This window comes from Aspergillus bombycis (genome assembly GCF_001792695.1).
Source record: "Aspergillus bombycis strain NRRL26010 chromosome Unknown contig00149, whole genome shotgun sequence".
Lineage (NCBI taxonomy): Eukaryota > Fungi > Ascomycota > Eurotiomycetes > Eurotiales > Aspergillaceae > Aspergillus > Aspergillus bombycis.
The window spans coordinates 19,574-33,575 of record NW_019170151.1 but is presented as its reverse complement, the minus strand read 5'-3'; the positions used below and the strand labels follow the sequence as shown (position 1 = coordinate 33,575).

At 50.6% G+C, this 14,002-nt stretch overlaps 5 protein-coding genes across 5 annotated transcripts; 2 read left to right on the top strand and 3 right to left on the bottom strand.

The window, feature by feature from the left end:
• Window positions 1-205: 205 nt before the first annotated feature.
• On the bottom strand, window positions 206-1,878 carry ABOM_011720 (elongation of very long chain fatty acids protein; the record flags this gene model as incomplete). The annotated part of the gene is made up of 2 exons (XM_022538848.1): window positions 206-1,030; window positions 1,087-1,878. 2 exons carry the CDS (start codon window positions 1,876-1,878, stop codon window positions 206-208), a joined length of 1,617 nt encoding a protein of 538 aa, XP_022384035.1.
• A 1,366-nt stretch (window positions 1,879-3,244) lies between these two features.
• On the bottom strand, window positions 3,245-4,493 carry ABOM_011719 (uncharacterized protein; the record flags this gene model as incomplete). Its single annotated transcript, XM_022538847.1, has 3 exons — window positions 3,245-4,087; window positions 4,192-4,326; window positions 4,392-4,493. The coding sequence occupies 3 exons, from the start codon at window positions 4,491-4,493 to the stop codon at window positions 3,245-3,247; spliced, it is 1,080 nt and encodes a 359-aa protein (XP_022384038.1).
• Window positions 4,494-5,851: 1,358 nt separating this feature from the next.
• On the top strand, window positions 5,852-7,024 carry ABOM_011718 (uncharacterized protein; the record flags this gene model as incomplete). The annotated part of the gene is made up of 1 exon (XM_022538846.1): window positions 5,852-7,024. The coding sequence occupies one exon, from the start codon at window positions 5,852-5,854 to the stop codon at window positions 7,022-7,024; it is 1,173 nt and encodes a 390-aa protein (XP_022384042.1).
• A 923-nt stretch (window positions 7,025-7,947) lies between these two features.
• ABOM_011717 (pseudouridine synthase PUS7) lies at window positions 7,948-10,190 on the bottom strand (the record flags this gene model as incomplete). The annotated part of the gene is made up of 2 exons (XM_022538845.1): window positions 7,948-9,922; window positions 9,982-10,190. 2 exons carry the CDS (start codon window positions 10,188-10,190, stop codon window positions 7,948-7,950), a joined length of 2,184 nt encoding a protein of 727 aa, XP_022384046.1.
• Window positions 10,191-11,699: 1,509 nt separating this feature from the next.
• On the top strand, window positions 11,700-12,992 carry ABOM_011716 (uncharacterized protein; the record flags this gene model as incomplete). The annotated part of the gene is made up of 2 exons (XM_022538844.1): window positions 11,700-12,095; window positions 12,147-12,992. 2 exons carry the CDS (start codon window positions 11,700-11,702, stop codon window positions 12,990-12,992), a joined length of 1,242 nt encoding a protein of 413 aa, XP_022384047.1.
• Between the last annotated feature and the right edge of the window lie 1,010 nt (window positions 12,993-14,002).

The window sequence follows — 14,002 nt, the reverse complement described above, 5'->3', positions numbered from 1 at the left end:
CTGGTAGGGATCCCCGAGGCTCGTCAGGTTCATATCCCATTCTGTTCTTATCGTCGTAGATAACGTGGTCAGAACTTCAGTAAGGAGAGATCTTTGACTATTCCAGGCTGGTTGCCCATTGAAACTTTTAAGCCGTTATAGGTGATTCCCGGGCAGTGTAAATGCATAAGAAGTGATGTCTTTTTCAGGATGAACAAGATGAGGTCTAAGCATTTCTGTTCAGGACGCCATAGGGGTTCTTGTCCTTGACGCCGGAAACGTCTGTGGGGGCCTCAACCTCCTCTCTGGTGAGCTTCTTAGCGCCATTCTTTACCGGGGAGAAACCCTGTCCAGACTCTTGGTTGGCCAGACGTGCCTTTTGCTTCGAAGAAGCGCGAGTCCGGATCGGGGAGTTATCGGCGGCGACCTGTTGGGACTTCTTCCGGAGTGCCTGGGCCTTGTTGATAGCTTCATCCTCAGTGGCTTCGCTCGTTTCGCCGCTCATCTCGACGGACTTCTGAATCTCACGGCTCACGCGGTGCAATGCATCGAGACCGGCCTTCTCGGCGGCATGCATGTGGGTGGCCTGCTGAGGGCTGGGGTCCTTGCGAGACAGATAAGAACGGATGAAGAAGCGGACGAAAAGATAAGTCAGGGGCAGAAGATAAGTGACGTTGAGCCAGATCGCAAATGCTTGGCCGCTGGTGTCCATGCAAGTAACCATGGGACCCACATGAGGCTGCGATACATTTCCAGCGATCTCAGGCGCATAGCCAACATTTTCGGCAATCCCTTCCGCGCCAGCTGCCCGGAAGCCAAGCTTCTTGAGCCATGGGGCGACACCGGAAGCAGCTGCGGTCGCCATGGTAGAGCGGACTGCAGATGCCGCAGCAGCAGCCTTAGACTGGGGAGGGAGAGTGTAGTGGACAAAGAGGTAGGAGGCAGCCCATGTGGTTCCGACCAGGAACTGGGTGATTTGCATGGAGGTCAGGGAGCGCTTAATCACGGTGGGGACACGGATGCGTAGGGCAGTCAGGGTATAATAAGTGTACTAAATTTTTTAGGTTAGTTCGCTGCAGGGTCACGCATTCAACCAATCACACGTACCATCATCGCATGGATTCCCGAATTGACCAGGGTGAAGATCCAGATGGGAGGGGCGACGTAACGGATACCGGCCCACATGCACATCATGGCACCGGCATGGTGGTAAGTTTGCAGGGTCGAGCTCTTCTTGCCCTTGGCCAGAATAATCGCAGTATCCAAAACCTCGTAGAACTTTGACAGGTAGAAGATCCAGCCCAGGTATGCCAATCCCTGATTCCACATGCGACCGACATCGGTGGGGTCGGGTACTCCACCATCAGCGAGCTTGTATTCGGGATTGTGAATGGACCACTGGTTGGCCAAGGGGTTGTACGTGGCGGCATTTCCGTAGCCTCGGGGACCATTGATCTTGCAGAGCGCATCCACCACGCCCACAAGGCCGTTGGGATCATTCCGGTCTGGCCACGAGTTGCGGAACGCCTGGAACATGCCGGCGCAAGTCCATGCGGAGTACACGGCAAGGAAAACATTGTGAAGGATGACGAAAGCCTTGAAGAGCTTTGTCTGACTGAACCCCCAGGGCTTGTATCCGCGACTCTTGTTCACGCGATTGAGCAGGCAAACGGTGACGGCATACACACTGGCAATGGTGATGGGGACGCGCACATCTAGCAGTTGGTTATACAGCTGGGGAGGGATATTGAAGGGTTGGTTCCATGTCGGTTCGGAGACCTGGGGAGCTGGAAGAGTGGTAGGGAGTTCGTCTGGGGGGAATTTCAGTAACGAGGAGGGCGGGAGGCCGATGCGCACGACCGCTGGGCCTGACGCGGTCTCGAGGTTTAGATCGAACATGTTGTTAGATTTCCCACAGTGGGGAGAGTCAAGTTGCAAGATGAGGCAAGGAGAATGGCCTTGTACCCAAGCTCACTTCCTCGGGAGTAAGAATCGCGGTTTCCCTTCGAGTTTAGGGAAAGAAGGAAAAAAAAAAAGGGAAGGAAAAAGTATAGACAACAGGACCAGAGGGAAGGTCAACAAAAAAGAGGTATTATATATGGTGATGAATACCCTCTGTAGCTAGAAATTGGAGCCTGGAGTGAATGCAGGACAACCCCAGCAGCAACAGGAAGATCAACTTAGTCGGCGATGAGGCAATTGGCGAAAGGAAAAAAGGAAGAATGGGAGATAAATGATCGACCAGGCTCAGCCAAACAGACTAGGCCTTCATGTTTGAGTTCTGGGGTCACCAAACGGTCCGGATCAATGGGAGCGAAGATTATCTCCGTAAGTGGAGCCGCGATGCATTTTGTTGGGAACTTGGCCCTGAGGAACGCGCAGCGAACCTCGGCCCCAACAGTTACGTAGGGAAAAATCCATCCAAAGGTCTGTTGATCCTTGTTCAAAGATGCTTGTGAACAAGGAGTTGTCTCATACAACGGTCATTGGCTCAAGGCGCTCTTGAAGTCTTTCAATAAGTGGTCTTTCTATCAAGGGATCAGCACCCGATACTGCGCAGTCTCATCCAAGACGCAGGCGCGATTGGCCACACGCGATGGATTTCCGCATTGATGGTCTGATAGCAGGGACGACGAATTATCAGGTCTTTCGTCATGCCGTCGGCATATCCCTCGGTTTGATTTGGAAGGCAACCAAATAAAGCCCGAGACTGAACCTCTGGCTCGTTTGCATGATATCTACTGCCATTGGCGCAATTGTTGTACTATGTAGAGGTCCACACGAGATGATGGGAGGATGATGAACTGCTGCTTTGTCTTCCCATGGTTCTCCAACGCCTTCATGCGATCCGCTGACTCAGCCCGGGCATGACTCGTGGTGATTTTCGCCTGAGGCACCAATTCTTTGCCTTGTTGCTGAGATTGTTGAAATCACATGACGACGTACCAGCATTGATGTGGGAGTACACTAAATGTTTGGACGCCCAGCAACCATTCCGGTGCATTGAGATGATATCGTTGCCCTATTTCGCATCTACAGTTGCTTGATACGTCCTCACACTGGGTATCAGTTATCTCCATGTACAAATTTCTACAGTATTTAGAATGGTAATGATCACGATGTGCTACCTAAGCATGACAACGCCAGATGAGTAATGATACAATCGCTACAACAACTCAAGATTCCGAGATACCCTGACAGAATACACACGTAAGAAAAAAGCAAAACAGAGCCCTAAGGGAATATTTATGTTTGAATGCTCCGCTCAGCGCGGCTTGGTTCCAAGTGGCACCGGAGGAGGTGTTGGGGACGATGCATTCACCGGAGTAGATCGCATTCCTGACTTCTTGGGGGGAGGCGGTGGTGGAGCCTTCTTTCGACTAATGGACTCGGTGTCAACGCTAGAGTTGGAACGACTGAGATTGGGATGAGGAGGCACGGGCGGTGGCGCTTGGTCCGAAGGTGTGGAGCCCTTCCGGTCGTCAAAGAAGCTGTTTACCCGCTGGGAGATCCCGTACTTCTCATTGAAACCACTGAGCTTCTGCTTTCCTGCTTGAATCTTGTCGTCATGTTTCTCGCGGAAGTCCTTAATAGCGGACGTAGCGCTGTGGGCATCTGATGCAGACACGGTGGAGGACTCACGTCCATATAGGCTCCCCCGGGCCGGCGGGGGAGAAGGTCGAGACGGACTGCCGGAATTGGTCCTCATTTGCGAGAAGCGCGTTTGCAGTTCGCTGACTGGAGCTTGACCGATTGACCCACCAGCAGCTGGGGACGCAGACCTCGGTGAATCGCCACGGTTTCCAATTCCCAGAGATGGAACAGAAACTCCCGCCTGAGCAAGGCGGGATGTAGCCCCTTGATTCAGGTAGCCATCAGAGGATTGTTCTGTAGTAGGATGAGGAGAGTATGCAGGAGGGGGAGTAGGTGAATGGGACTGTGGCGTGGAATTGGTCCGTGGAGGAATTCGGGGTGGGATGCTGGGCTTAGCTCCAGAAGCCGCAGAATCTGCTGGTGACCCTGTGCGTCTAACGGGAGGAGGGGGGAGGGTACTTGGATCAACACCTGTCCGGTTTGCACGGTACGGTAACGGAGGGGGTGCTGGTTTCTGGGGTTCTGCCTCAGCTTCCGCTTGCTCTTCTTGTTGGCGAATCGGTTCTTGCGACAAGGGGGCTCCTAAGCCCTCCGGTCTGGTGTTGTCTGGTTCGGGACAGCAGCGGCGCCGTGATATTTGATATGCTTCGGTGGTGGCCCAAAGGCCGCTGGGTCTTTGAGCGACGAGAGAGGCCGGGAGACATGTTCGTCACGCTCGCTATCCTTGTCTTTGCCTTTCCCCATCCATCCAGCCTACCGGGAGAGTAGCACATTGTCAGCTCATCTCTGGTCGCTTTGGTGTAATGGTTATAACACACCACTTGGTTAATGCCTTTGAAGTCACCCCGCCAGCTCTCCTTTTGCCCTTCTTTACCCTTGGGGTGCCAGCCCTCCTTGAACACTCCCTTAATCCCACTCATTGTCGGTGCGGCTTCTGTTGGCCACGGAAGGACCTGTGCAGTTCAGCGAGTGACTGATATCAATGCCGATCAGACGAAGATCGGTAACGATAAGAATGAGTTCGGTATGTCACATCGTCAGTGACCGTTAGACGCGGGACCATCATGGATGTTGATGCCACTAACGCATCTGGGTTAGTGCGGTCTGGTTACGTTATCTCCAATCTCCGTAAGGGTCACGTGGGAGGCCGTTTGTGGTCGGCTGTCATGATGGTTCCTTCGGCATGCAGAATGACTACCAGCAGTTCTATAAATATAACATGTATACGACCGGACATTGTCAGCTGTGCCCACTCTGCATCTTCTCCCTGGTGATGTCTTGTCAATCTACCCTGTACGATGTCAGAACTAGAGGCAAAATGGGCCACTAAATTCTAGCCAAGGATTGGCCCCCAAGAAACCGCTGCGCAACATGGCTCTCGCCATAGCCACTCAGATGTCGATCAAACCAATGGACCGTTGGTTGGAAAGCGCAGAGGGTTGACCCCGGGGCTGACCGCTCCAAGAATTTCTTTTTATTCTTTTATATTTTGTGAGAGATCTTCTCCCTTGCCCCTCTTGAGTTTGCGACGCCATCTATCACGGTCTTTGTTACCGGTGTCTGTGCAACACCGAGGGCACGAACAGCTCCTCATGTCGACAAACCTTGGGTGCCAGGAAACTCTCTTGTAACATGTTGATGTCCCGCATTTTAAGCATCAGCGAAATGAATCCATGCCCTATGTGTGCCATCCACCCAATGGTGATCGGCGTTTCATCTGATGGTGCCGTCCTCATCCTTCGCTGATTGGGTAGCCGCGGCCCTCATTGTTCGCTAGCAGTCGAGCCTAGTAACAACTGCTGGTGAGATGCTGCGCCATGTCAGCTTCCTTTGTCTAGCATGCTTTCCCTCGCCTTTCTTTATCTTACGGCTCTATGCCCTTGCAGGCGCTCGCTTCCAGTCCTTTTCCTTCTTCTCGCTCCTGAAATTGCACGACTATCATGGACTATAGCACAAAATCTAGCAGCTCGCTCCTTTGACTTATAGATCGACTTCTTCGGTCGCTTTGCGTCTACTTTGACTTTTGATGATGCGGTAGGTTACATTTAATGTGAGACTTAGATGTCATCTATGTTCCATCCCTGATTCAGTTTGGTTGCTGGCACTACCGCACATATGGATCCTTTCCCCCCTCGCAAATCTAATGTCTGTCACTTCTTTCCTGTCGTGCAAGTGTATATGTTGATAGTCCTTCTCAGATGTACTTAGGGTTGTGTATTAGGACCTACAACTCTCAAGAAAAACCAAGTTGATCTACTCCCATCGCAAACATTAAGATATGGACCATCCCATGGTGGTCATTTTGAGAGACCTTCTCCCTGGACCATCGAAATTGCATGCCCATGATCGGGTCCGTCAACAACCAGACTGTGCTGGGTGCGACGTATGGTCGAACAGACGACTGCTTTGGGACTCTTCAGAGCCATTTATAGGACCTGAAACTTCGATAAATACCGAAAACTCCCCAGCTGCAAACCAAGCGGTACAGACGGCCATGGCAACTGCACAAACGAGCGAGACCTCTTTTCAGATGGAAGGCAATTCTGACTCTGTTATTAATCTGGCATATGTGGAGACAACCACATCGTCTCTGCAGTCCGAAGCAACATCTATACAACCCCCGGTGGGCAACCGGCCTACAGGTCTCCAAGTTGTACCGGTTTTCACTCCACCTGCGTGGACCTCAGTATCCTCCTTAACAACTACCACAAGATTAGCTACACAGCCTGAAACGACATCCACCGCAGCTCCAACCACCACCCAATCCGCACTTGGAGCAGCAAACAATCGTGGTGGCGATGGCATCGGCACCAAAACCACAATCGCCATTGTCGTACCCGTTTCCGTCGTCGGGCTTGCCCTCTTCGCAGGGCTTCTATTCATCTTCCTCAAGCGGCGCCGCCGGGAGAGACAACTCGTCTCCACGAGTAATCCATCCTTGGTATACGCGATACCAAAAAGAGAACCATCCTGGGGGGATTTCGGCTCGACCCCGCGAGAAAGAACCTCTTTCGGCACCATGGCACAACGACCAATACCGCATAGCCATACACTCACCCCAGATACCCAATCATTAAACCGAGAACTACGCCCACCGCCATCGGCAGACAGTCGCAGCGGCGTCCGAGGCCGCTTCACCGAACAGGTTCACTCAATATACGCACCCGATGGAAGTCCAATGGCCTTGACCGCTGAAAACATGAGCCACCACGAACAACACACACCTCGATCTCCGACATGGCCTTTATCGCCATTCGGAGACCCGACCAACAACAACAACAACAACAACAACAACAACACCAACGCCCACACCCACACCAATGATGATGCGGCTTCGGTCATTTCGAGGCTCAGCGATAGACCGGGTCCAACGCAGAACCGGGACATGGATGATGTGTCGTCTATCTCGTCGATAGATGACAATGAACGGAGGCGAAATACCCGGCCGTAGGGGTGCGGGCGTGTGTATTTGTGATATTGGTTAATTGGCGTCGTGGTCTTGCTCTCGGTCGTTTGAGCTTTTCCATATCCTATATACTCCTACTTATATCCTGTATACTGTACATTGACCTAGGTTCTCTATACTCGAAGCAGAGAGCTCCATTTAGCGATTGCATCTTAGTATATAACCCTTGACAAAACAAGGACCATCCTATCATTCCAATCTCCCATAGAAAATGTTCTTGCTTAGGTAAACTCAGCCCTGACCGCCCGTCTACCAAGCCAAAGCACTAAACCACTTGTAGAAGGCGGTCCTTATAAAAGATCACGCTAGTAAGACCCCAAAGCCTCATCCCCAGCAAAGAAGCTTTTCTACCTGTAAAGTGGACCCCCTCTATCTCTTCCAATTTTGGAGGGACCATGCTGAGAAAGAAACAGAATACATAGTAACTTTCCTAATGTACTTATATTACTGTATATTTAAGCAAAGTGCAATTTCAGTGGCGTATTGGACATAAATCCCTGTTTTTGCCAAAAGATACACTTTCCGGAGGACCCATTCAGAGTGTGGTCAACTTTTTCTGCCAGGTGCTGGGTCGATTAGAATGGATGTCTGGCGGTCGGGTTTTGGCAGTGCCCTTCGTTGCAAGCAATGAAGTGTTACATATGTACCCTATTTTTTTTTACTATGGGGTGTTCTTGTCTATACAATACCAAATTGTTGCTTCTTCTAACTTGGAGTAGGTTGCTGGACTTCATTACCTTGTGATTTTTATGTTATTGTGATTGAGGGAGAGATAGTTGAGCCACAGTATTAACGTGGTGTGATTATATCATATTGGATCTATGCTCAATATATACAAAACTTTTGTGTGTCTACACCAGATCAAGTAGTGGCGCATGCATTGAGGTATATGTACAGTAGTCTTTGACTTAACGTCCACCGAAATCAGGTTTGTACGCAAGCACCTTGCCTTTCATCAGCTCTCTTAGGGCCATGGTTGCATACTGACTGGAGCCCAGCTGGAACTTCAGAACGACGGCAACTTTGTCGGCGGAGTCGGCATTGGCTGCGGTGCTTTGCTTGCCGTTAAGTTTCTCCAGTTCTGTCTGTACGAACTGCTCATCGTCCGCGGTATACAATTTCACCTCAGCCGAATAGTCTGCTCCCATCCGGCTGAGGAACTTCCGGTAGCTTCCACTCAAGCTGATGTCCTTCCATTTACGGCGCATGTCATATGGGTCTAGACCGCCTCCTTGTTCGCTGCCCATGAAGCGCTTGTAGAAATCGCCCATAGCATTGGCGGGATAAAGCACGTCGAATCCTGGCAAGGGGAGGACAACGTCGAAGATCGTATACTTGCCGCTGGCGGCTTCCTCGGCTGTCAGGGCTCGCGCGCGCACAAAGGCATCGCTTGCGGCGTAGGCGCTGTCCTCGGCTTGCGGGGCAATGATTACCTCGCCGTCTGCATCGACATCAGTGACAGGGCCATTGGCGTTTTGGTTCTTGTCGATGTGTTCGTGGATGAGAACCAGGTCTCCCTCGACGACTTTGTCTCCGTACAGCCGCCACCGCTCGCCTGCAGCAAAGTTCCAGACCAACGATTGGTAGGCGTGCACATACATCAACCGCAGGTTCCGGGGAATCGCCTGCAGGGCTCCGAGGTAGTCATTCTTGGAACGGCCCAGCTGGCGTATCAAGTTAGCTTCGGCAGAGAACTTCCGAGGCAGCTTCTCAACGGCATCGCTGATTCTACCAGTCGTTTCGAAGATGTGGATGGCCTCTGCGCGGGCCTTGTCATCTGAACTTATCAAAGTAGTCGAGTTCTCGCCTTCCTGGGCAGCGGCCAGAACGTGGGGACTATAGTGAAGGATCGCATCACAGGCGCCCTTCAGGTCTCCTTGCAGCATCTTGACACCCACTGTGTCCGTCCGCGTAGCAAAGGTTCCAAAACGCTGAAGACCGTAGTAGTTGAAGTAGCCACGTTCACGCAGGTTTCGCAAAGCCGATCCCACGCGCTCGGTGGCATTCTTAATGGCGGTTTCACGATCTTGGAGATCAAGGCCTGGGATCTCACATTCGCGGAGTGTGATAACGAACTCGTTTCCGGCGAGATCACCTAGTTCAAGGCCGTACTTGCGATACTCAAAATCGCCGAGTGCCGCATTGCGGAGGGTCGAGTTCAGTTTCGCAAGTCGATCGGCATGCACGCGGTGAGCGCAAGCTCTTTGCGTCGTGACTCCACGTCTGTCCTTAGTGCCGGCAAATTGGAAGCTCTTGGGATTCAACCTCAAGGTGCGCGCGATAAAGGATATAACCTCCATAGTGTCCTTGTTCTCCTTGTAGATAGTAAAATGCAAATAGGGGCCTCCGAGCTCATCCCAGTTGACACGACCTTGATTGCGGCCACCCTCGCGAGCACCTTGCGCCTTGCGCTTGGTTCGGTTTGCAGCGACCGAAATGGTCATCAAGCCTTCACCGTCCGTAGAAGACTCAATCTGCGAATTGAAGATGCGACGGATCGCCTGGTGCATCTTGATGCGCAGGTCGCGATCGTTTACAATAACGGTTGCAAGCCTACCCAATTCACTTGGGCGGGCTTTCTCATTGGACTGGGCGCGTCTATACAGCGATATAATCTTCTTAGCGTGATCGGCGCCAAAATAAGAATCCAACAGCGCCTTGTCCTCATCTGAGATTTTAAATTCGACCGCCGGTGTCTCCGCGTTGGGTGTGGCATCGCTCGCAATCGCAGCTTCCGATTCCCCCTGTGGCTTGCTCTCCACTGGTGTTTCCGTCTTACTCCCAGAGTCATTGTTATTCTGTTCCGACTGAGGTCCAGCAAGGGTATTAAGATGCAGCACTTCGCCCGAGGGAACGATCTCATTGACCAAGAAATCGGTATACCTGGAATAAAAGCAATTCCAATCAGTTAATGGCTTCCCCCCTTTTCTTGGGGAAAATACCTCTTCTTCAAAATTCCAGAAAATCCCGCATTCTCTGCACTAACGAACTCGGTAATCCCGACTTCGGCCTCCTTCAATGCTTGAGCGTCACTTTCGGAGATTTCCGCAGGTGCCGCCGCGGAAGGGGGGAGTGTAGCTTCATCTGTCGTAGAGGTATTGTCAACCTTCTGCCGCTTACGCGGCGACTCAACAATGTCAGCGCCTTCCATTGTGAAAGAGAGCGGGGAAGGTGATGTCAAGTTGAAGCGGGAGCGATAGCAGTTGGCTGATGCGGACTGTCGGAGCTTCAGATAGGTTTTGCTTCTGCCGCTCCGAATGGGGAATAGCGTAGCCCTAGCCCTACATTTATCAGGAATGCGAGATGATGCGGAGATGGGCAGATTTTCGAGTTGAACTGGGGTTATTTCTGCTATCTTCATTTACGAAGTTATTAAGTATGCACTAGGATACAGATTCACAATTAATAGGATCGCACCTGGCAAAGCTTTCAATAACTATTTGTTATCTATAACACCGTAACCGTTCACTTGTCAACTACTAGTAGTATCGATAGTAGGAGTGACACCGTAAATTTAGAAGCAATTTCTTCACTCGTGACTGAATCAGAAGTTGTATGTGACATGGATATGGTTGTTTTCTCGTACTATGGACAGAGGCGCTATTATAGACATCGCTGCTCCGATGACCGAGAAATAAGAAGATTGATGTTAAACTTCATATCAAACTTAGCCTCATAGATGATAAAAATCAAGAAATGAGATCTTGTGAATAATCTATACGCTTTCATACCCTACGGAGGCTAGCATAGTGAGCACACCTGTCAGATACACATTCTTCAGCCTGCCACACTCCTCTCTCTTTAACCCATGTCTGTACACTCGCTGTGCCAATACGTACTCGGAGCTCGCAATGTCAGAGGTGAAACCTGCAGCGCTAGACTCAATCTAGTAGAGATAGTCCGTTAGGGTGTCTCGCAGCCAGGTGTTTCCAATGGGTGATACTTCATTGAGAGGGCCCACAGTGTCAGCGCGAGCCATGGGTTGGACGCCTTTTTGCCCATATTCATGCTAAAATGGGAATTGGCACGGCGCAGTTTGGCCCCCACTGTGGATATTTCCAGGGATCTTCTATAGTAATCTTACATCAGCAGGGACTCTTCGTGTTTGAGAATCCAGTAAAGATTGTCGTTCGAGGTCTCGGATATGATATGACGGTGACGGCGACAAATACTGTAATGCTGTGGCGTCCAGGCAACCAAAAAGGAAGGCAAACAAAAGTATGCTTCCGGAGAAGGTGAATATGACAAGAAGGGGAAGTTGATAATTAAGTCTATCTTACGTTGAAGGCTTAGACGGTGGGTGGCAGGACCCACTATAGCTAAGTCAAAGAACAGAAAGATCTCCGACTCAACCTTCCCATTCTGATTTGGTTCAACCAGACCCCTACCAAATAAGACAACTGAATATAATATTACTCATTCATGGAACCACCAATAACAACCATTTGGCAATAGGGCACCCTGGTTCTAATCATATGAAGTCGATCGGTGCTTTCTTTGTCTATTGCTCCACAATTTTTCTAAGCCAGCATGCGTCCCCTGAAGTCAGACCAAGAAATCTGGAGCCACTTCCGTATTTCTTCTTTTTTCTTGTCCAAGGCTTGTTTCCCCCCCGTAAACTTGGCGATTAACTCCATCCGCTCGTTCTATCCAACAACCCATGGCGACGATTCCAAAAAGGCAGAGGAAGCTATCGATAAGTGGCCGAAAGCTGGTCTTCTTGTTGTTGGCGGCCTTGATCTACCTTGTCCTTTACCATCTCCCACCTCCGCCAAAGACCAAGAACCATACTAGTTCTAATAGAAAAGCTCCCAAATATGATGTGGATACTACTCCGCGATTTCTGCATCTCTCTTCCTTTCGCGAGGACCCTGATTCAGAATATGAGAAGAGGATATCGGATGCCCTGCTAGAGATAGAGAGAAAAGCCCTACGCGAAAGAAATTGGGATACCTCCGCCGAAGATCGAATCTGGCAAGTTGCGCTGGGTAAATACATCGAGCGAGAATCAGATTCATTAGAGTTCGAGGAAGAAAATAGAGGATGGACGTATTCAGTAAGGGCTATTCACACAGAACCACTCGGACTGCATACTAAGATCTGACAGCTCGTGGATGACAAAAAAGCATCCAAATTCATTACCGAGACCTTCTCGAGCGTGCCAGATCTCAAGAAGCTGTATGATTCTTATCCGTACCATGTTATCCGTTCGGACTTGATCCGATATCTGATTCTATGGTACCATGGTGGCTTCTACGCAGACATGGACGTTTACCCTGCCCGCGCTATCAAGGAATGCCCGGCATTAGAGCCGCTCTGGGAAGATGGGCCCAAAGGACTGAATGTTTCTCTGGTTGTAGGTACTGAAATCGACGAGCCACATGCCTCCCCGCGGCTCATGCGCGAGTGGCGCTGGATCAGACGCTACCAGTTGATCCAGTACACTATGTATGCGCCGCGACGCTTTAGCCCAATACTCCGGGAGGTGATTGTTCGAGTCATGGCCCACACACGGCGACACATTAACCAAAGCAACTTCCTGCGCGGGCCACGCTACAAGGAAAACACGATTCTGGAGGTCACCGGACCTGGAGTATTTACTGATGCTGTTCTGGATGTACTGTCTCAGACGCTGCCCCCGACTCACAGCTTGGTAGAATCGTCTGTGAACGCGGATGCGGACATTGGAGATCTCGTTTCGCCGTCTACTGGGGTGACTCAAAGGCGAGTGACGTGGGCCCCGTTCAACAGAATCAAAGAACCGGTCTGTGTGGACGCATCGGAGTCCATGGATGGAAAGTCCATGGGGGGTGTCTGCGTCCTGCCTGTGAATGTATGGGGAAATGGACAAAGACACAGTGGTGCCGAGGGTTTCCGCAGTAAACATGCATGCATCAACCATCGCTTTGGGAGAACCTGGAGGAAGGGCTGGATGGAATATTTCTTTGGGTAATTCAAGAGGCTCTCTTATTCTATAGCTGGAAGATATGTCATAGCCAAGGAAAATCTTTTAGAGTCCTTGCAAATAACTTCCACAATGCTAGAAGGGAAGATTTGGAATATGTGTCACAATGACTCTCCAAGTCTCTTTCAGAAAATACCTCGCCCACGAAACTCGACTACGAAGGTGGGTTCAGAGGGAGCCACGTTCCTACGGCTGTTCTTTGGCGAAACCAGGGATTGCGGAGGTATGGATGGTGATATGGTCACTCCTAGGGACAGTACGCCGAAGAGAACCATATTCCCAAAGCTCTGGCCAACAGATTTATGAGGAGCTGGAGTTACGTGATTATACGAGGACATGACAGTGATTATACGGAAACCAGCGTTCTTTTCACTCCGACTGTATTATGTTTTTACTATATGATACTTAAGCATTCTGTACATAGTCGATCCCCAACCCTTTTGTTGCTCCGTTCATGGGCTGTTTCTACGTAACACGATTTAGTCCCACGAAACCATCAAGCCCTAAACCCCATGTATGTCACGAGAATAGGATACGCAGAGTCTGGCAAATGCCTCTGCAACCTAGGAAACCCTAAGTTACTTATCGTAGGATCGAACACAGCGCTACGACACCTCCATAAGAGAAAGTTTAGCTCCACTCCACATGGACGGATCCGAGCGAGAAAACTAGCAAACGATCTCATAGAGCGGTTACGCAACTGGTCCACATAAATATCTCAGCATACAGAGATTATCAGAAACACCCGTGGCCGAGAACACTACAAATGCACCCCTACCCCTTACGCTGCGGAACTGACTCCCACACCCCAGAAGACACAAGACAAACGACCTTTGAAGCCCCTCAAGGTGCCACAACTAGCTACTCAGACCACGTCAGCATCAGCAAGACCAAGGTTACATGGGTTGGTTCATGAGCATGGAGCTCGGTAGTTATCATAGCTCCAAGCTACAGAAACCTTGATTGTTATGGCTCCCGTCATGGCACCGAAGAAACGG